The sequence below is a fragment of the Cornus florida genome, unplaced genomic scaffold, assembly GCF_030987335.1.
Source record: "Cornus florida cultivar Cherokee Brave unplaced genomic scaffold, ASM3098733v1 CherokeeBrave_3.0.0_Hap2_Chr05, whole genome shotgun sequence".
In the NCBI taxonomy this organism is placed as follows: Eukaryota; Viridiplantae; Streptophyta; class Magnoliopsida; order Cornales; family Cornaceae; genus Cornus; species Cornus florida.
In genome coordinates this window covers 11,715,809-11,739,490 of record NW_026775575.1, presented here as the reverse complement: position 1 = coordinate 11,739,490, position 23,682 = coordinate 11,715,809, and the positions used below count along the sequence as shown (strand labels likewise).

At 39.5% G+C, this 23,682-nt stretch overlaps 1 protein-coding gene across 1 annotated transcript in view; it reads right to left on the bottom strand.

Moving 5' to 3' along the window:
- LOC132309035 (uncharacterized) overlaps positions 1 to 23,682 on the bottom strand; it is a 65,570-nt gene that overhangs the window by 1,901 nt on the left and 39,987 nt on the right. The window contains exons 11-13 of the mRNA XM_059807388.1: positions 4,404 to 4,488; positions 4,016 to 4,290; positions 3,756 to 3,895 (exon numbers count right to left, since the gene is read on the bottom strand). Of these exons, the coding sequence (XP_059663371.1) occupies positions 3,756 to 3,895; positions 4,016 to 4,290; positions 4,404 to 4,488 (500 nt within the window). The remainder of the gene's footprint in view (positions 1 to 3,755; positions 3,896 to 4,015; positions 4,291 to 4,403; positions 4,489 to 23,682) is intronic.

The following is a 23,682-nucleotide window of genomic DNA, read 5'->3' as shown; positions in this document are numbered from 1 at the left end:
AACTGGGTCTTCTCCTAGTCTGACTCCAGTATTGGGAGGTAGTAGTGATCACCATCCAAGCCTTTGTATTACGACTGGTAGGCTGGATGAGACGAATTATATGGTGTGGGCTTAATCTGCTCGTATACATATCACTGGTTATAGGATGATCGACCATATCGAAGGGACTGTCACGTATCCCTCCAAAAGCAATCCTTAATTCAAAGAGTGGAGTGCAAATAATGCACTAGTTATGACATGGTTGTTGCAGTCAATGCAGCCTCAGATTAGTGAAAACAGTTAAAGAGCTATGGACAGCTGTGGAAGAGACGTATTCCTCGGTTGGTAATTTTGCAAAACTGTATGAACTCCAACAACAGATTTCAAGATTTAAGCAGGAAGACCAAACTCTTGCTACATATTGCCACACTCTACGTGGTAAATGGGACAAGTTAGATCACTACCAAGACTGCATACCTGTGTGTGCAGCTAATGTTAAAGCATTTCATGCTATGGTAGAAAGGAATCGAATCTATGAATTCTTAGATGGTTTGCATCCGAGATACAAGCATGCCAGGGTACAAGTGTTAGGCAGGTATCCAGCCCTTACTTCTGTTAGAGATGTGTTTTCATATATCCAGGCTAAGGAGAGTAGAATGAAGGCTATGTCTGCACATGTATACACTAAGCTTGAGCCAGAAGTACCATTGTCTGAGAGGTCTGCTCTTGCCACACAACAATGGAACAAGCCCAATCCTCCAAAAGGAGGGAAACAGGATGACAAAAGCAAGTTGAGGTGTGATCATTGTGGGCATACACGCCACCCTAGTGAAACATGCTCGAATCTACAAAGTCGCCCTACTCCAACTCCTGCTAATGCGAATGCTAGGCCAAGGCCTGGTCTATTTAGGGGGTTATCTACGGCACATACTGCAGAGCATGGGACTGCTTGTATTGGTCATGCCTCCTTAGGGCCACCGAGTTCTTTGTCCGAGGCTGAACTTGATGCTGTCCGACATCTACTAGCACAACATTCCTTCGTTTCCACCTCTAACTTCGCTTAGACAGGTACCTCTCATGCGGCATATCAGGTTTCCACATTATCTAGTGGGCCACCTTCGATCATTGATTTAGGAGCCATTGATCACATGACTAGTATGGCATCTGATTTTTCTTCGTACAGTTTATGTTCTGGTAAGGATAAGGTTAGAGTGACTGATGGCACCTTCACCTCCATTGCGGGGAAGGGCACTATTTCTGTCTGTTCTAATCTTACCTTATCCTCTGTTATTTATGTCCCAAAGTTTACCAATAACCCCCTTTCTGTCAATCACATTACAAAAGGCTTGAATTGTAGTGTAACCTTTTTTCCATCTCACTGTGTGTTTCAGGACTTAGACACGGGGAAGACGATTGGAAGTGGACGTGAGGACAATGGCTTGTATTTGCTGAACGCGAGGCCAACTTCTTATCATTTTGCAAATCAATCTAGTGTTAGGAATAATAATGTCAATAAAGATCTGTTAATGCAATGGCATAATAGACTAGGTCATTTACCTCTTCCTGTTTTGAAGCATGTGCTTCCCCGGTTTGCTTCTATTGAATCTTTTGAGTTAAATTGTGAAACATGCGTTCTTTCCAAACAATGTCGTGTTTCTTATCCTACTAGTATTAATAAAAACATAGCTCCTTTGCAGCTTGTTCATTCTGATGTGTGGAGTCCTGAATCTACTTCTTCGTTACTTAGTTTTCGTTACTTTGTTGTGTTTGTTGATGACTTTAGTCGATATACTTGGCTTTATCTTATGAAAACCAAAGATGTTCATTCCATTTTTAAAACCTTTCATAGGATGGTATGTACTCAGTTTGGTTGTCCCCTCAAAATCATTCGATCTGATAATGGAGGAGAGTTTATGTATGGTGGTCTTGCCTCTTTTTTTACTGATAACGGGATTGTCCATCAAACCTCTTGTGTCGATACACCACAACAGAACAATGTAGCTGAAAGAAAACACCGTCATATTACGGAGGTGACCCGTTCTCTTCTAATTGGGATGGGAGTGCCTAAAAGTTATTAAGCTGATGCAACCTTAACAGCTACATATCTTATCAATCGTATGCCTTCTAAGGTTCTTGGTTATCAATCCCCCTTCTCTATCTTACACCATGACACTGCCTTCCCTCCGAAAGTGTTTGGTTATATGTTTGTTATATTTATATTCATCATCACAAGGACAAAATGAACCCTAAGGCAATCCAATGTGTCTTTCTTGGATACTCCGCCACTCAGAAAGGGTATCGATGTTATAACCCTACCACTCGTCATCGCTTTGTCTCTATGGATGTTACATTCTTTGAGTCTGTTCCTTTTTTTTTCCACTGCTTGAGATTCTCTACAGGGGGAGACTACTATACAGGTAAAGAATCCGTTGTCTATTCAGAGGGAATGCCCCATTCCTTTGCCCGTTCCCATTCAGGGGGAGCTTCTTACTGAGGTGCCTATGTCTAGTCCTCGTAACACTAATGATTTACAGTAGGGAAAGCACCAATTGTCTACACTAAAAGGGCAAAAGAAGTTATTAACTCACCCCAGGACCAAGAAGTCTCCCTCAATCCAGGTAATTCCTTAGTTGACATTGATACTCCTGATTCTTTTCCCAATAACATTTCTGTTGATCTTGATGTCCCTATTGCCAATCGTAAGGGTGTTCGTAGTTAAACAAAGCATCCCATACCTCAATTTGTATCCTATTATGCCTTATCTCCAACATATCGTGCTTTCACTTTGTGTATCTCCTCTCTATCTGTTCTTTCTATTGTTTCAGATGCTCTCAGTCAAACTCCATGGAAGAAAGCTATGCTCGAAGAAATGAAGACCCTTGAGAAGAATAATACTTGGGATATTGTTCCATTACCTATGGGTAAGAAACTAGTAGGCTGCAAATGGGTCTACATAATAAAGTATCATGCAGACGAAACAATTGAGAGATATAAAGCTCTGTTAGTTGCAAAGGGCTTCACTCAAACCTATGGAATTGATTATTTGGAAACATTTGCTCCAGTTGCCAAGATGAACTCCATACGTGTTCTTCTTTCTTTGGCAACTACAAATTTATTTGTGTGTTTTCAATCATAAGGGATTGGTTTAGTTGTAAAACTTGAATCTGTCCAAGGTTTAAAGTCAATTCTAGAACACTATTGTGACCATGGGGTTGGGAAGTGGTTACGATTTTGTGCTTGCGTCTTTTGGGAATTCATATATTTTTTCTTTTGCAGTCATTCATTTATTAAGATTAATATCTCATTAAAAATGATATTTTATTTTATTTCAAGGGTTTTCTTTATTTTTTTCAATGGCAATTTTGGGCATCTTATAACATCCCATAATTCATCGTCAAAATATTAATTAGATTGATTTTATTAAAAAGTAATGTAAGCCAATGAAAAGGATATTTTTGAGAAAAATCATTCCATTCCAGATTTAATAATAGTCAATTAAACAATAGAGTGGTAATAATCATTCCATTCCATAACGATTTACCATGTCACACCAAACAATGGAATGAGTATTCTCATTCCATTCCATTCTCATTCTCATTCCATTTCAAGTTGCATTCCATTCCATTCTTGCACACCAAAAGTAGACCTATAGCTTTAATGCATGATAATTAGGTAACTAGGGAAGGCATTTGTAAAATAAAATTAAGAAAAAGACAAACAATCCATGGCCTTGTTGGGAGTGGAAGTGAAAGAATACAAGGAAGAAAGTAGCTTACTCGGTATATTTACGACAGCACTCCAACAATGCGTCAACATTTCCATCATTTACATCATTTCCTCCAATGATATTAGTCTCCTTTACAGAATCCTTTGAGGTAGTCCATGTTGTTAAAATACTAATAATCGCTCTCAACTGCTGCAAAGGTAAAGGGAAACAAGAAGATTGACGGACACACTGATGGGTACATTATGTTAATGAAACCAAAATGAATGGCATTGTTACTGGAATTTCACCCCAATACATATGAAAGGATACAGCTGTAGTTCTAGCATCTACTCTTGCACCAGAAATGATCAAACTCTCATGTTTTTCCTTTGAGCCATCTAACTGGTAATCAAGAAGGTCTTCTTCAATCAGATCTGATTTTCTTACTAATACTGATACATACTGATGCAGACTGGATGCGCTCAACTCACATTCTTGTACTCGAACCAATAGTCTTGTAATTATACTCCAAAGTGCACTTCGTGCTTCTAAATCATCCAAAGCAAAAGGGAATATATCAAGCAGACCCTGTAAGAAAGAGGAATCTGGATGGATACAACGTATCACTCCTTCTAGTTCTCATGATGATAAATCTAAAAACTGAAAAGGACACTATTAGTCCATGAGATTTTGCTGATGAGGGCCACAAAGAGTTTACCCTTTGATATCATTAAAGCTAGCTCAGGTGCATCAGTCAGAATATTTGCTATTAAAACTGCAGCAGTAACACAAGAATTGGCAATCTGCATAAAAAGATGTCACCGTAAATTACAGTAACAATACTCTTGGTTTTAATCAAAGAAAGAAAATACAAATTCCATCAAGAAGACAACAGACTAAGGTGCTGTCTGATAATCCAATTCAACACTTAATGTCGAACAGATTAAGTGCTTGGTAAAATTTGAAGTAACAGAGACTTTTATCACTGAATGTTGAATGCTTAAAATAAAAAAAAACATATCATTTTTTTTTTCAATTTTTTAGTTAGCACTTAAAATTAATCTGTTAAAATTTTCACTTATATCAAGAAACACCTATGGTGATGCTTGATAAAATTGAAAATTAAGTACTGAAATTTTTAAGTGGTCAGAAAATTTGAATTTTTTTTTTTAGCTTTCAGTGATAAATGAAGTCACTATCACTTAAAATTTTACCCCATTCTAATTGGCGCTTACCTTTTTAAGTAATATTCACATTGCATTATCAAACACACTTAATTGGATAAGTGCTTAATACATTCAGAATTAAGTCCTAAATTAGGTTATTAATTGGCACGAAGAAGTACAGACACTTCTAAGGAGCCATCATATATGTGTCATAAATGTGTTGCAACTTGAATGCCAACACTTCTCAGTCACCTCAATGTTTCCATAGTACATAAATAAAATTCATAATTTTGACACATGGCAGACACTTATGGACGTGTATATAGCTAGTTTCTTGGCATAAGGTTTGGAGGTATGTCGAAGAATGGTATGCTTTTTAATGTCATAATGATTATATTCACCATCTTCGGAACTATCCTAACCATGTGACAATTGAATCTTGAAAATTTGAAAAGACTTTCCTTTAGCATAGTAAGAAAAAGTAGATTTGTGAGAAAAATTAGATTAAGGACATTTACAAAATAAATAAAATTTGACTATGTCTACAAAGAGACATAAGAAGGTTATGTTGAAAGATTGGCCATTGACGATCTTTCCTTAGGCTACCCATCGACAGGGAGACTACAGTAACATACGTTTAGAGTGAGAAGAGAGAGGTGTGCAAAGGTTGAATGCATTACAAGACTACAGTAACATACGTTTAGAGTGGAGCACATGGAAGGTTGTTGGGGGTGGGGTGGGGGGGAATATTGTCCTCTGTTGGACTCTTTGTTCCTTTTCAAACTACCTCCACAACAGGAGGTGAGAAGGGTGTTAATGGAAAGTGTTTACTCCATTATTTTTGGCCCAATGGAAAGGCGGCATGTGGCGAGTTTCAATGGAACTTACCATGCTGGATCGCAACTCTAATAAATTATTATTGGAAGCTATGTAATATTATGTAGTAATTGAAAGTGGACCAATACAATCCTACAATGTGGGGTTTTCTATTTTAAAAGGAAAGAGGTGAGTCCTATTAGGACTTACCATTCTTTAAAGCAAGGGCCCACATCTTCCTATATGGAATGAATTTTTCCACACATGACGAGTTTCACTGAGCTTACCATAGTTCTGACCATGGTATATCAATTCTTTTTAAGAGTGATTATCATGGTTTCAATAAAATGGAAACTTACCACGTTTGGTAAGATTAAGGTTGATTCAGCCAGATGAAGGAAAACGTGGGGTTAATAGTCTCCTTATTTTTAGGAGGCTTCAACGACGGTTCAGCCAAGTCAGACAATATTACTAAAAGGAAGGAGACGTGAGAATTTAATTAGTTTATATAAATATATATATGCAAATATATATATTTATTAGACTTAACCCATGATGAAGTAACCACTGTGAAGAAGGAATCTATGACGCCATGAGTTCTAAAATCCAGATGAGGCAAGGTTGAAGGGAAGTTGCTAAGATTAAGGAAGTGGGCCTCAACCACGACCCACGATGTCAATTCAATAGAAGAATGTAAGTTAACCACGACATCGTGAAGGTCAGCCTAAAATGAAGGAGGCATGGTCCATGGAAGAAAATGGTGTGGGATGATTTTTATCAAGGGCTGAACCTTTCCTTCAAAACGGCTGAACCTTCCTTCAGAACGGCGAACCTTTTCCTTTAGAACGACCAACCAGAAGGCCACGATGCCATGAATTCCAAAGCTCAAAAGGAAAGTCTGAAGGAAGGGAAGTTACCAAAGTTCAAGGGACGTGGGTAATTATATATTTCTGGTATATATATATATATATGAAATATTACCCATGATAAGGAAGTCATTGAAAATCAGAGACCACGGCGCCATGAAAGGAAGGTTTTACAGAAGGGAAAGACTAGAAGGAACGTGGGACACTTGGCCAAATATAAACACTTCAGTTGAAAGTGGTGGTACTTCATATAGTAACTACCACTAACTGAGGAAACTGTCGAAGGTTATGGATGACAAGGGTTAAATTAGTAGAATCATGGTCTGAAATAAAGGAGAAGACCACGCATGAGGGAGAAGACTAAGGAAGACATGGGACACGTGGCATGATTCGGACCTTCCAAGTGGAATTTCTCAACTGCTACTGGAAACCGTCACCTTTCCATCTAGGCAATTCCAGAACGTGGGTAAAGGCTTGTAAGCATGCATTCAACCACCAAGACCATTTATCAGTTATAGATCATGGGAGAATATGATTTTACACTTGTCAACATTAAGAGAAGGCTAGAAGATCATGGGGCACTTGGCAGTCCAAAATCTGGCCACGTGGAAATCGCTGGAGTTGCCACATCAAGTTGCTGCATGCATGGAAAGCTCTATAAATAGAGCACTTAGAGCTAGTTTGCAAACCCTATTCAAATCACACAGCAAAAACAACACTTCAAATACTACATTTCATGTCTCTTTACATTCATGTAATGCACTTTCAATATGTTTAATTCAAGTCCTGCACTTATCATTCTTACTTTCCAGCACCTTACTTTGAAGTCTTGCACTTTCAATACTGCTTTCCTTTCCACTAGCCATAGAATAGTCCAAAAGTCCTTTTTCAAGGCAAAAAGAACCTCTGAAGGTGGTAATTCCAGTCCTTCGTACAATCGTCTAATCCCTACAATCTCCTCCTGGATAATTGTTTGGATATCCACTTTGGAACGACAGCAGTTCCTGGCACACCCGACATTCACCCTCCTTTCCTTACTTGGAAAGGACCTTGGTTTTTAAGAGCCGAACAGAAAGAAAAAAGAGTATGGGGCAAAGCCTTTCTACAATTGGATGTCTGGTCATTTAGGGCTAGGTGTATGAGTGCAATGAGGAGCAGCGATCGTCATATTCAGGTGTACGGATTTCCTTTGCACACATGGACCCAGTCTCTCTTTGTGGCTCACAGTGACATCTGTGTGGGGTTCAAGAAGGTTGAGGCTGCTGAAATGGTGGATGCCGCGAAGGTGATCATTACTGTTTACGGCAGGGAAACACCCGGCCATCTTCATGGAGGATGGAAAGAGTCTGCTATCGGATGACTCTAGATGGAGTGATGGACCCAATGTATTAAAATAGATTTGGGTATTGTCCTCTATTGGACACTTTGTTCCTTTTCAAACTACCTCCACAACAGGAGGTGAGAAGGGTGTTAATGGAAAGAAAAAGCGTATGGGGCAAAGCCTTTCTACAATTGGATGTATTGTCATTCAGGGCTAGGTGTATGAGTGCAATGAGGAGCAACGATCATCATATTCAGGTGTACAGATTTCCCTTGCACACATGGACCCAATCTTTCTTTGTGGCTCACAGTGACATCTGTGTGGGGTTCAAGAAGGTTAAGGCTATTGAAATGGTGGATGCCGCGAAGGTGATCATTACTGTTTACGACAGGGGAACACCCTGACGGCCATCTTCATAGAGGATGGAAAGAGTGTTATCGGATGACTCTAGATGGAGTGATGGACCCAATATATTAAAATAGATTTGGGCTTAAATCAATACGAGTTGGGAGATCGGAATGGATTAACACAAGAATATATGGGGTTAGCCATAGTAATGGGAGAAATGGAAAGGGATATGATACAACAAATACCGTGAACCAAGAACACAATCTGTTTGGCTCCTAAAAACTGTGGTCCTTTCGAAGTGCGAAAAGGAGGGTGAACGTCGGGTGTGCCAGGAACTGTTGTCGTTCCAAAGTGGATATCCGAACAATTATCCAGTAGGAGATTGCAGGGATCAGACGATTGTACAAAAAACTGGAATTACCACCTTCGGAGGTTCTTTTTGCCTTGAAAAAGGACTTCTGGACAATTCTATGGCTAGTGGAAAGGAAAGCGGTATTGAAAGTGCAGGACTTCAAAGTAAGGTGCTGGAAGGTAAGAATAATAAGTGCAGGACTTGAATTAAACATATTGAAAGTGCATTACATAAATGTAAAAAGACATGAAATGTAGTAATTGAAGTGTTGTTTTTGCTATGTGATTTGAACAGTCCTTGCAAACTAGCTCTAAGGTTTCTATTTATAGAGCTCTTCCATGCATGTAAACTAATGTGTGGCAACCTTGGCAGTTTCCACTTGTATTGATTTCGAACTGCCAAGTGTCCTATGTTCTCTTGGCAGTTATAACTTCTTCCTTCCATCTTCTTCTATCATATCTTCCACTCTGTCTTCCACGATTTCTTATTCCCTTTCTCCTGCCGTAAATATCTTGCCCTTCAAACACGATTTCATCAGCCTCACTATCCATGATTTACAACAACTTCTCTTCAGTTAGTGGTAGCAGTTGCATGAAATACCACCACCTTCAACTGTCATATCCTTATTTAGCCAAGTATCCCACGATTTCAAAAGTCTTTTCTTCTGCAGAAGTTTCATCTTTGTACAACTATATATATCATGTATATACATAGAAGTTATTTGCAGACCCACATTGCCCTTCTCTTTGATAACCTCTTTCTGTTGAACTTTCCATCCTGGCTTCATGGCGTCGTGGTTACTTTCCATTCTTCCACTAACTTTATATCGTGGGTTATGGAAGTGGCACACTTCCTTGATTTTAGCTTCTATCGGGTTGTTTCTTACATAAATAGATATATCATCCTCCACATTTGTCAATCACATCCCCTTAACTTTGGCAACTTCCCTTCAGCCTTGCCTCATCTGGATTTAGAACTCATGGCGCCATGGACTCCTTCTTTACAGTGGTTACTTTATCGTGGCGTGAATCTGATACATAAATATATATTCACATATATATTTATAGAAACAAATTAAACTCCCACGTCTCCTTCCTTTTAGCAATATTGTTTAAATTGGCTAAACAATCGTTGATGTCTCCTAAAAATAAGGAAAAAATCAACCCCACGTTCTCCTTCATTATGATAACAATCCCTTAAAAGAATTGATCCACCGCGGTAAGCACCATAGTAAGCTCAGTAGAACTCACTATATGTAGTAAAACTCATCCCATATAGGAAGATGTGGGCCCTCGCTTTTAAAGATGGCAAGTCCTAATTGGACTTGCCTCTTTCCTTCTAATAATAGAGAATTTTACATAATAAGACTTTGGTGGACCCTTATAGTCCTTGCTTCCACGTAATTTAAACACTCAGAATGGAATTTTCTAGAAGTTGCGATCCAACGTAGCAAGTCCCATTTGGAACTCACCACATACCTCCTCCTTATTGGTGGATAACACAAAATCAATCTTTAATAATATCACACTACGCTTCCTCTTTTGGATATTAGAGTACCAATCCAGTGTGGCAAGTTCATTGGAACTCGCCAAATGTCGCCTTTCCATTGGGCCAGAAATTATGGAGTAAACATATGCCCCTCAAATTCCATGCCTTGTGGAGCAACTTGATGATAAGGCATGGGATTTGAATTCCGCCATCATAACCCACTTAAATTCTAAAGCAACTATCACAGTTATACAACTTCCATCTTTTCATGCGGCTAACTCCTTGGTTTCTTCCATATTAATTTCTTCTGCTGCCAATTTGAAAAGTACCGCATATCCCAAAAAGATCTTATCCATTTATGGCTAACAACCAAAAAACCTCATTACTTCCCTTTTAAATTTTAAACTTTCCAAACAAACCCCCTTAAAAGTCGTCATTGGATTGGACACTCATAGTAATCATTAAAGGGAGAGTTTATATACAACACGCTGCTAGCTCCTCGATTTCCTCCATGTTAATCTTCATTTGCCACCACTTTCAAAAAGGAACATTCCGTATCCCAATATAAGTCCTATCTATTTATGGCTAAAACCATCAAACTTCCTAATCTTCATTACTCTCGTTTGAATTTTGAAAATCCCAACTACCAACCCTCAAAAAACATAGCTCTCTCATTACTTCTATATATATATATATATGCATGTATATCTCCTATCCTTACCACAAAACCTCTCTCTTTTCCCTCTTTCTTCTCCTCCAACGAAACCCTAATTTCGTGAAAGCTACGAACCATGGCGCCTGTGAAAGTTAAGAAACCTTCCAAACAGACCACTAGTTCCTCCCTTCCAACCCCTTTAGTTCATCCTAAAACCAAAACTCGAAGCCCTAGCCATCAAGTCCAACTACTTCTAAAATGCTTAAATCCTGCCAGGCTGCATCTTGATCCTCTAGTTCCCTTTGAAGATTCCTCAGTTGGACTTGGACTGGCCTTTACAGGTGTCCCCTTCCGAGTTGGCAGAGTTTTATCCTTCTGGTACGTCTCCCCTTCCCTTTGATTCAGAGTTCTCTCTTATTTCAAAGAAAGGAAAGAAAGTAAAGCCCTCTTCCAGTATAAAAAATGGGCCACCATACCGCTTCTCTTGGACTTATTGGGTGAGTCGTCTTTCCAAAGACGAAAAGATTTCCTTTCAATGGAAGAGACAAGGAATCTTTGATATTATCCAGATTAGCAAGGCCTCCATCACACTTGACCCAAATCTACTCTTTCCAGCCCTTTTCTTCTAGTCCACAACCACAAATGCCCTCCACCTGAAATGTGGAATGATGTCTCCTACTCTTAAGAGATGTTTATTGCATTACCGGCCTCAAACCCCATGGAGATGATGTTAGTGCCACTCTCTTCATTGACCAATTCCCTTTTCCTACCAAAAACACTACTAGTAAGAAATTCATTTCCTCTCACCTTCCTTTCATGAAGCATTACAAGAAAACCGAACCAGTTGAGGAAAACGAACACATAACTTTCTGTTGGCTTTCTGGCTATTTATTATGTGTTCCATCCGGCCAAGTTACCAAGGATTTTGTTCAAGTCGTCATATCCTTAGCCAGGAATGGAGATTTGGCTCTGGCTCCTCTCGTGCTCTCCCATATGTACAGAGGTCTGGATGACCTCCTTGCTTCCAAAATTTTCAAGATTTCAAGGCCCTTTCTGGTTTTTCCAGATGTGGCTTAAGGTGTATTTCCAAGACAGAACTTCCCCTCTTGCCATGCAGACTGGAAAAACCCTTCTGTGCTATCCCTTGGCCACAATAGCCCCTTCCTCTTTCACTTTGCTGAAAACTTTGAGTATTTTTACAACCAATGTGAAACTGGAGATGACAAGTTCTTCGACCCTTTTACTTTCCTTGGTCGCATGCCATCATAACTAGTCCCTTCCCCAGGGGTTTCCACCAAAAAGCATTCTAGAGAATGGAAAAACATCTGGGCAAGCTTTCTACTTGCTCGAGACCTTCATTACAACACTGCCAATCTTACTCTAAGGAACAATTTTTGTGGCGTGGAGTTCTATAATCTAGCCCAAATGGCTAGGCAAATGGGGTTCACCCAGCTCATTCCCTTGCCACCCTATAAATCTCAAAATAGATTCTTTAACCAACGGGTGAGAATCACGGATGTTGCCAAGTTTGCTGCAATTGACAAGGCCTACAAAGTGGAAAGGTCAACTTTCAACTTTCAAGGCCACACTAGTCAGCCTCTGTCAACAAATGAATTTGACGTATGGTGGACCAATTACATCTCTTCCACTCGGTCCAAGAATTATAAAACCGTTTGTGACACCATCTTAGCCTCTTTCAAACCCTTGTCTCCAGGTAACATGTACTCTCACTGAACTTTTCCCTTCCATCTTTCTTTATATTGAAATCTGTTGCACTTCCACATACTGAAAATTTGATCTAACATTTCTCAGATGGAGAAGAAGAAATTCCCGAGGAAAGTGATGAAGAAGAAAGTGAAGAGAAAACCATTGTTTTGCCCACAAAGGTTGAAGGTATGGCCGAAAGTGGTTATGTAAGTCATGAGATTATTTCTTCCAGTGATGAAGAAGAAGAAGAAAAAGAAGTTGAAGAAGAAGAAGATGCTTTGTATAAGGCAAAAGGAAAAGAAAAAATCTCTCAGGTATTTCCAACAAGGCTGGACTTAACTTTTCCAATTCCTGGACTTCCCTAAAAAAAACTTCCTTTTACAGGGACTGACTATTGTGAAGAAAGAAATTTAACCCCAACTTTCCTCCTCTAATGAAGATTCTTCCGATGATGATGGTATTTCCAAAGAACAACCTCACACTCAGCATTCTAGCAAAACACTCACCAAGCGTAGTCCCTCTGGAAAAACTGCCTAGAAGGCAAAAAGGAAAATTGATTTGAAAAAGGCCGAAGAGTTCAAACAGCCTAGAGACTCACCAAAAATGAAGAAGTTAACCATCCAAGGAGATTGTTTTGGTATGTCTCGTTTGTTGTCTCCTTCACCCTTTTAATTTCTTGAAATATTCATAATCTCCTTTTATACTTGATCAATAGGGCTCTACTAACATTCAGCCAGACGTACAAGTTGCCCAAGGAGAGGACTTCGACCTCCAAGCCTCTATTTTGGAAAGTTTGGCTGTCCAAAGTGGAAAAAGTCTGCCTATTCCAACTCCCACTATTGGAAAATCTATCCCTTCTGGTACTGGTAGAACTTCTACAGGCCCTCCTCCTTCCATCCCAGAGGTAAGTCTTTATGCTTTTAAACTTTGCCTCCTTTCTTACTTTCTGTCTAATAAACAAAGCATTTCTTTCCTTCAGGCTACCCCTTCTTTGTCTACATCAACATCTTTCACGATGCACCGAGGAGCCCTTCCAGCATTGGCCGATCTATACAAGGTGATCAGGGCTACTCAATCTTCAAGCACTTCGACATCAAGTGCCAATGTACTCATGCTCCCAGATCCTTCAGAAGACCCAATCACTGCTGCCAAAGGAAAATTGCTATCTTACCTTGCTCAGAATGTGGAAAATATTGTAACTTTCCACCATAGCCTGGCTGGCACTATTGTTACTCTCAAGAAACATCCTAGATTTCCTGAACGTATCCAAATTTCCTTGAACAATCTACAACATCGACTCCCATTTCTTGTTACTCATGTAAGCTCCAATTCTTCCTCTCTCTCAAAATATGAAAGAAAGGCTAAACTTAGGGACAAAGCCTTTGAGAACTTTCATGTTGCTTTGGAACCCTACCCAGAAATCAAGGCACGTGCTAAGGAGTTTGCAGCCAAGAAAAACATGTTAACTGAGGAACTAAACAGAATTCAAAAGGAGTTGGAACAAGTGGAACGTGATGAGTTTGAGTTGGAACAAACAGCTAGTGCCATCCTTAATGAGTCTGAGCCTCATAGGAAAGAATGGGAAGGTCTAGTGAATGAAATTCCTCAACTTGAAGAGACCAAAACTAAGGCACTAGCTACTCTTGAAGAAGCAAGGAAGCTCTGGATGGAATTTGGAAATGAACTTGCCCCCATTTGACGTGGTTCTCTTATGGTATTTTAAGCGGTTGTATTGGAAAAACTTGTGATGGCTAGTAGGAAATAAATAGATACTTTTGAAATCGCTTGCATGGCCAACTCTTACGGTCAGTGGCCATTTTTTTTGGAATTTGTAATGAAGTTAAGTATCTAATGAGAATGATGGTTATTTCTCAATTCTTTTGTATGTGCCTCTTGCATAATTATATGAGAAAATTATCTAAGTCATTAAAACTGGAAAATTCCTTCACATATATTAACAATAAGGCCTAGTCATAAAATGACTTTCCATAACAAAGGAATTCAAAACAAGAGAATTTGCTAATATGGAAAAAACATATATATACAAGCAAGATCAGTAATTTCCAAGATGATAAACCTGGACCATGTAGTGTAGCCTCTTTCTCAATGAAAAATTCCATACTTATAAAATCATCTGATCTTGGAAATATAGTTAAGTCTTCCTTATGGCTCTAGCCAATGTATCTTTTCAAGTACTTAGCTTTCTTCTTTGAGATGAATCATTCATACTTAACTATCAAAAATGGCCATAGTATGGCCATTACCTTTCCTTTCCAACCTTTCGGTTTACTTGGAAAGGAAGCTACCAGCCAAGTTACGTGACTGGTGGCATGATTGTGGATTTTCAGTTTTTATAGATGGAAGGGTGATATTCTTTCAAGTATACCCCATTCACAGGATCTTTGTGGGATCCTCCATCTATGTCCATCAATCTATAAGCCCCTTTTCCAAGGACTCGTTCCACCGAGTAAGGACCATTCCAATTAGGGGTCCACTTTCCATATTCCTTGTCTTTGACTCCCGGTGGAAATCTAACTTGCCATACCAGGTCTCCTTCAACAAATGTCTTTGCCTTAACCTTCTTGTTGTATGCCCACATAACTTTCTTCTTCTGAGCAATAATATGGTCTAAGGAATTAAGACGGACTTCATTAAGGTCTTCACCAACATGGCATGGTTGTAATCTGTTGGAGTGAGCTTGTTTTGGAAAGCCACCCTTGTAGACCTTATGGTCTTTCCATTGGAAGAACGACATCATGTCCATATGTAAGCATATATGGTGTGACGCCAGTACTTGATCTTTTTGAATTTTTGTAAGCCCAAAGAGCCTCAGAAAGTAGGTGATACCACTCCCTTGGATGATTCTCAATCATCTTTTCAAGGATGTTGAGAATTACTTTGTTGGAAGCTTCTGCCTATCCATTTGCTTGGGCAAAATATGGAGTAGAACAAATCACTTGAACGCAATAATCAAGAACTTGGTTTCCAATAAAGAAAAGGCCTCTGTCAGTGGTGAGAGTTTCTGGAATTCCAAACCTATGTATAATGTGCTTCTTGATAAAATCAATCACTGTTGACTGCTCACAAGTCTTTAATGAAATAGCCTCAACCCACTTCATGAAATAGTTTGTTGCCACCACAATATGAGTATGGTCATTTGAAGACGGTGGCCTTAACTTTCCAATAAAGTCCAAAGCCCACCCTCTGAATGGCCATATTTTCACTACCGGCTGCATATCAATAGCTGGAACTCTTTGGACCGGGCCATGTTCTTGACATGCAATACAAGTCTTTGCAAACTCTATGCAATCTTTCAATATGCCTTTCCAATAATAACCGTACCTTCTAAGAAGCCACCTCATCTTGATTCCAGCTTGATGAGCTCCGCATATTCCAAGGTGTGATTCTGTCGTCACTCTCATGGACTCGGACTTGCAAGAGTCCATCTTCTTTATTCTTTTTATAGAGATCTCCATCAATCAAAATATAATATAGTGCCAAAAACTGAATTCTCTTGTCTACATTGGCACTAGGCTCCTGCAAGAACTGGATAATTGGTGTTCTCCAATCTTCCAAGTCTAATCCATCTATATCAACATTGAAAATCTCTCATGTCTTCTTGGCAGGTAGGAATGGCAACGGGGGCGGGTTTGGGCGGGTGTACCCTCCCCCGCCCCCACAATCGTTTAAAAATTCTGCCCCCGTCCCCGTCTAAAACCGCAAAAACGGGGGAACTTTCCACCCCATCCCCGTAACCGTTTAACATTTTTACCCCCGCGGGTACCTGCCCCGCCCCGTTTAAGACTATAATTTATTTATTGTTGAAATAGATTTGCTCTCCTTTTTTTTTTCCTCATCTTCAATTCTTCACCATTGTAACTTTCCTTTTAATCAAATTCATTTGTTACTTTAATTTTGTTATATAGGGTACTTAATATATAGTAGTAAATATATATATTTATGAAATAAGGGTACTTATGTAATTTGCCTATCTAAACGGGGCGGAGCGGTGTGGGGAGATCTCCCCCCGACCCCGCACCAAACCGGCGCGGGTTTTTATGACATCAAACGATCCCTGCCCAAATAAGTAAAACGGTTCCCAAAACAGCCAAAAACAGGGCGGGGCGGGGCGGGTAACCACGGGGACGGGTTGTTAGCTTGGAAATAACCTGCCATCTCATGCCGTGACTCTACAGAAGGGAGAGTCCTCCTTCTGATTGTGATCAAGGTCTCTTCTACACCCAGTGGAACTTTCACTCGAGAGAGTGCTAGATCATCAGCCTCCATGTTCAAATGTCTTGGCCAATATTTGAGTTGGAAATCATCAAACTGGCAAAGTAAATCCAAGGCAAAAGAGTGGAAAGGCATCAAATACCAGTTGAGACATCTATATTCTTCAGAAAGTTGGCTAAGTATTAAGTTGGAATCTTCAATAATCTGAACCTTATCCACCTTTAGTTCTAGCAGGATTTCCAGCCCAATAATTAGTGCCTCATACTCAGCTTGGTCGTTTGTACACTTGAAATCCAAGAAGAAAGAAAATGTAGTTTTTCTTTCCTTTGGCAAAATGATGACTATTCTAGCTCCTCCTCCATCATGAAAGCTTAATCCATCAAACATGAGAGTCCAAGGTGTATAGTCAAGGTAGAGATTATCCACCTCGTCACATACTTCTGAATCAATCTTGGTAGAAGGATGATCTGCTAGAAATTATGCCACCGCCCTTCCTTTGACTGCCTTTTGTGAAATATATTTGAAAGAAAACTCCATTAAGGCCAATGACCATTTTCCAATATGTTCAGTGATCAAAGGCCTTGAAAGCATATACTTAATCAAATCTGTTTGAGAAATGATATACACGGCCACTGGCAACATGTAGGTTCTCAACTGCATAGCCGCATAATATAAGGAAAGACACAATTTTTCAATGGAAGTGTACCTACATTCCACTGGAGTGAGCACCCTACTTAGATAATAGATGGCTTGCTCCTTTCCCCATTCATTGTTCTAGGTTAGAAGGGTTCCAATTGATTCATCAGCGCCCGATAAGTATAACCTTAAAGGCCGCTTCTTGATTGGAGGCATCAACACTGCAGGGTTGGCCAGGTAGCTTTTCAAACCTTCAAAGGCTTGTTGGTGCTGTTCTGTCCACTTGAATTCTTCAGCACCTTTCAATTTCAGCAATGGGGAGAAAGCATGAGTCTTTCCAGCATGGTTGGCAATGAACCTCATTAAATATCCAACCTGGCCAAGAAATCTTTGTAATTCTTTCTTAATGGCCAGTGGCTTTCCCCATGCTGGAGGGGTATCACGAGGAGGAATCATAGAAGATGAAACAGGTAATGGTAGAGGAGTTGAAGACGGAAGAAGGTGATCATCCATTATATTCAATGGAAACCATTCACTCTGAGAACCAACTGCACCACTATAGTATGGTGTATGCTCAAAGAAAGAAACATCCATGAATATAAACCACTAACGACTGGGAGGATGGTAACACCTATAACCTTTTTGAGTGAGAATAGCCCAAAAACACACACTTCAAAGCCTTAGGGTCAAGCTTTGTACGAGTCTGCCCCAACTGTTGAACAAAGCACACACACCCGAAGACTCGCGGAGAAATAAAAAAAAAAAAAAAGATGAATTGGGATGTAAGATTGAGAGTGGGGCTGCAAAGTTAAGAATCCTAGAAGGAGTCCTATAAATGATGTAAACAGCGGTAAGAACTGAATCTCCCCAAAATGACTGGGGAACATTCATGCCATTGCAGATTGCTCTGGCCAAGTCAAGGATGTGGCGATTCTTTCTCTCAGAACGACCATTCTGTTAAGGAGTTTTAACATTAGCCATCTGATGCTCAATCTCAAATTATGTACATAATCGTTGTACCTCCCCATAAGTGTACTCTATACCCTGGTCAGATCGGAATTTTTTAATGGTACGACCATATTGAGTCTGAACCATTGTCATAAAATTTTTAAAAATGGTGTATACCTCATTTTTGGTTTTTATAAGATAAACCCAAGTAACACGACTATGATCATCAATGAACAACACGAAATATCGAAATCCAAGACTAGAAGTACCTGGGCAAGGACCCCACACATCTGAATGAACAAGATCAAAAGCTGCTAAAGCAGATTTATTACTACTAGCATGATAATTGGAACAAACATGTTTAGCCATATAACATGTCTCACAAGATAAATCTGACACTGCTACGTTACAAAATAAGGAAGGAAATAAATGTTTCAAATAACCGAAAGAAATATGTCATAAACGCATGTGCCAACGCATAAGCTGGGCTTTATTAAATGAAACAATATTAGAAAATGAAGCTGAATGTGCTTGAGGTGACAAAGGAGCATCCAATAGGTATAAACCGTCCATTTCACGCCCACTGCCAATCGTCCGTTTCGACACCAGATCCTGAAAAATACAATGAGAGGGAAAGAACGTTACACTACAATTTAATTGTTTGGTAACGCTACTAACAAAAATAAGATTTGTAGTCAACTTTGGAACATAAAGTGTATCTGACAAAGTTAATGAAGGAGGTAACTGATATGTGACCCTTCCCAACAATGGAAGATGGAGAGCCATCTGCAAGGCGGACCTTGCGTTGGCCAGAGCAGATATTATAAGATTGGAAAAGTGAGGACACACCAGTCATATTGTCTGAAGCACCAGAATCAATGATCCATGATGTCGAAGATGTAGATACGCTATGTGCAGACGCAATAGTACCTGAGTGGGCATAAGTGGAGGTTGGCTGAGATGATGCCTCCATTTGGTTGAAGAATTGCTTGAACTTGTCCAAATCAGCTTGAGTCAAGGTAACTGTGGAAGAAGATGTAGAGGCAAGGTTGTCAGGAGTTGACAACGAGACTGGTTGTGTAACAGAATGTGTAGAGGATCGAGGTGGTTGTTTCTGTTGCAGTGAGCATCCATGCAGAGCATAACAACGAGATTTGATGTGACCAATTTTTCCGCAATGGTCACACGGTCCGCGTTGTCGTCCCAGAGAAGGACCAGTGGTAGTGCTCTGAACTGACTGGGATGGTGGAGTTCCTGAAATGTTGGGAACCCGAACTGCCATAGTAGAACGATCAACAGAAGCAACACCTAATGGATGAGTCCGACGGCTCTCATCTGACAACATATAGGAGTATGCATCCTCAAGAGTAGGGAATGAAGATAAGCCTAATAAATGAACACGAGCATACTCAAACTCATCGCTCAACCCGGCAAGAAACTGAAACACTCGATTCTTCTCCACAATTCCAAATAGCAAGAAGCTTGGCAATGTAACCTGAAGCTGTCAAGCCACCCTGAGAAATCCTGGTGATATCTCGCCCCAGCTAGAAAAATCGTGCATTATTCTGCCTCTGAGAATAAGTGCGTTGAACTGAATCCCAAATCTGCTTAGTAGTCTTCATAAACATATAGCCAACAACTATGTTTGGTTGCATCGAATTGACTAGCCAAGATATAACCATAGCGTTATCTGCAAACCACTATGGATATGCCTTCTCTGACTCAGCCAAGACATAACCAATCTTGCCTTTGCCACTAATGAACATCTTAGCATATTGTGCCAAAATCAAATAGTTGGAACCATCCAACTTCACTGTAGTGATTTGAAGTCCTAGATTTTCAAATGAGTTGGTGGGAAAAATGGCACCACCACCCACAGAACTTGAGCCAAGAGAATTAACAGTCGAGGACCCTGAATCTGCCACACGATAGTAAAAAAAACTCCAAAAACACCATAAATTCTGTTAATAAATCAAAGGGTCTCCTCAGACCGTAAACAATAACAATGTCTCATCAGACCATTCTCGAAAAACCCAAATACATACGTTTTTTAAGGAGCGCTGCCCGCTTACATATAGCTAGACAGCCTCCTTCTTAATATTCGGAACCTCTTTGTAGAATATATATTTTTTTTACCCAAGCCGTTTTAGGTGTTGGAAACCAACTATCCCAATTTACCAAACCCTAGAAGAGTAAAAAAGAAATTGTAAAACTTAAAAATACCTATTTTCGATCACAAAACAGTAAAACAGAAAAACATGTGTAGGCAACGTCACACAATGTCACAAACAACCTAAGGTAGCTGTTGCACAAGTAGCAATGCTGCTGAAAGGGGTGGAAAGGTGTTGGCTCTGATACCAAGTAGAAATACAAAAAGAAGAGAAAGGAGAGAATTGCGTAAAGGCTTGAATGATATGAATTACTCATTCACAGCTCTAATATTTATAGATAAAATGAGCACATACTCATATTACAAGAAAGGAAACTAAATCAAATCTAAATCATATCACAACTTATTCTAAAACATATTCTATGGCATATTCTAGAGCATAGTCAAATCTCTGCTATTATGATAAGTCATTCCATAAATAGTGGCTATCATATGTACTAACATATGCATAGTCAAATCTCTGCTATTGTTGTAAATCATAACATAAATCGTGGTATCATATATGCTAACAATCACCATCATTTTGTATACGATAACAGTAGAAATACAATAGAAATATAAAAAGAACAAGGAGAGAATTGTGTAAAGGCTTGAATGAGATGAATTACTCATTCACAGCTCTAGTATTTACAGATAAAATGAGCACATTCTCATATTACAAGAAATGAAACTAAATCAAATCAAAATCAAATCACAACTTATTCTAAAGCATATTCTACGGCATAGTCAAATCTCTGCTATTATGGTAAGTCATATCATAAATCGTGGTATCATATATACTAACACTCCCCCTCAAGTTGGTGCGTGGATATCTGAAACACCCAATTTGGACAATGCATTCTCAAACACAATCTTGCCGACGCCCTTTGTAAGAATGTCTGCAAGCTGCAAAGTGAAAATCTGACTAGCAATGATTTTCTCTCAAATGAAATGCCGATCAACAAATCAAAAATGTCTCCTCAGACCATAAACAACCAATTATGTCTCTTCAGACCATAAACAACCAACAATGTCTCCTCAGACCATTTCCCTTCACATGTTTAAAATATGTAGATAGAAGAATCAACAATGTCTTCTCAGACCATTCCCCTTCATACATATGTTTAAACAATGTAGATGAAAGAATCAATAATGTCTCCTCAGACCATAAAAAAGAAACAACTATGTCTCCTCAGACCATAAAAAAGAAACAACTATCTCCTCATACCATATCTGAATGGGTGGTGCCGAGGTCGAACCGCCCTGCCTACCCTACACTTCCCGGATGGCCATTAGACCATTCCCGAATGGGTGGTGCCGAACTCATAATGCCCTCATTGCAGTTGGACCACCCTGGGTCTAATACCAAGTAGAAATATAAAACGAACAAGGAGAGAATTGTGTAAAAGCTTGAATGAGATGAATTACTCATTCACATCTCTAGTATTTATAGATAAAAGGAGCACATGCTAATATTACAAGAAAGGAAACTAAATCAAATCAAAATCAAATCACAACTTATTCTAAAGCATATTCTATGGCATAGTCAAATCTTTGCTATTATGGTAAGTCATACCATAAATCGTGGTATCATATATGCTAACATATGCATAGTCAAATCTCTGCTATTATAGTAAGTCATACCATAAATCATGGTATCATATATGCTAACATATGCATGGTCAAATCTCTGCTAATATAGAAGAAAAATGAGAGAATTGTGTAAAGGCTTGAATGAGATGAATCACTCATTCACAGCTCTAGTATTTATAGATAAAAAGAGAACGTGCTTATATTACAAGAAAGGAAACAAAATCAAATCTAAATCAAATCACAACATATTCTAAAGCATATTCTATAACATATTCAAATCTCTGCTAATATGGTAAGTCATTCCATAAATCGTGGCTATCATATATGCTAATATATGCATAATCAAATTTAAGTCATTCCATAAATCGTGGCTATCATATATGCTAACACTCCCCCACAAATTGGTGCGTGGATAACTGAAACGTCCAACTTGGACAATGCATTCTCAAACACAATCTTGCTGACAACCTTTGTAAGAATGTATGCAAGCAGAGCTTATGACAAATGGAGTGCAAATTTGATCAGAGATGATCTTCTCTCGAATGAAGTGACGGTCCACCTCTATATGCTTAGTCCTGTCATGTTGAACGGGATTTGCTGCAACGCTAATGGCAGACTTGTTGTCACAGTAGAGTGAGAATGGAAGCGACACTGGAAGGCACAAGTCTGTTATCAAGGTTTTCAGCCATAGCAACTCACATACCCCAAGAGCCATAGCCCTATACTCTGCCTCTGCACTAGATCGAGAGACAACATCCTGCTACTTACTGCGCCAAGCAACCAAGTTACAACCAATAGTGGTACAATAACCCAAAGTTAACCTCCTATCTGAAACTGATCCTGCATAATCAGCATCTGTCCAAGCCTCAACACGTAAGTGACCATGATTGGCAAACAAAATACCATGGCCCGAACACCTTTTTAAGTAGCGAAGGATCTGAATAGTTGCATTAAGGTGAGGGGTACGAGGAGAGTGCATGAATTGACTCACGACATTGACAGCATAAGCAATGTCAGGTCGAGTTATGGATAAATAGATGAACTTCCCCACAAGTCGTTGATACTAACCAACATTTGACCACAACTCCACACGGAATCAGCTAACCGATGATTCTGCTCAATCGGAGTATTAGCAAGACAAGCACCAAGCTGACCAGAAGCAGAAAGCAAGTCACGAACATACTTGCGTTGAGATATAAAAATGCCAGCCTTGGAGCGAGCCACCTCAATGCCCAAGAAGTATCGTAGGGGACCAAGATCCTTAATCTCAAACTGACGGCCAAGATAGCTCTTAACCTTAGCAATTCTGGTAGTATCATCTCCGGTAAGAACAATATCATCGACATACACAATGCGAGCAACTGTCTTACCGCCTGAATGACGTAAAAACAAGGTATGATCAGTTGCACTCTGATAGAAATCAAACTTGAGCATGGAAATGCCAAAGAGATCAGACCAAGCTCGAGGAGACTGCTTGAGGCCATACAGAGAACAACGAAGACGACACACCATACCAGAATGAGCAAGAGAATGAAAGCCCAGAGGAGGTACCATGTACACCTCCTCCTACAAATCACTATTGAGAAAGGCATTCTTGACATCTAACTAAAATAGAGGCCAAGATCGAATCGCAGTAACGAAAAATAATACACGAATGGTATTCATCTTGGCAACTTGATAATCTATGCCATAAGTTTGAGCATAACCCTTGGCAACCAA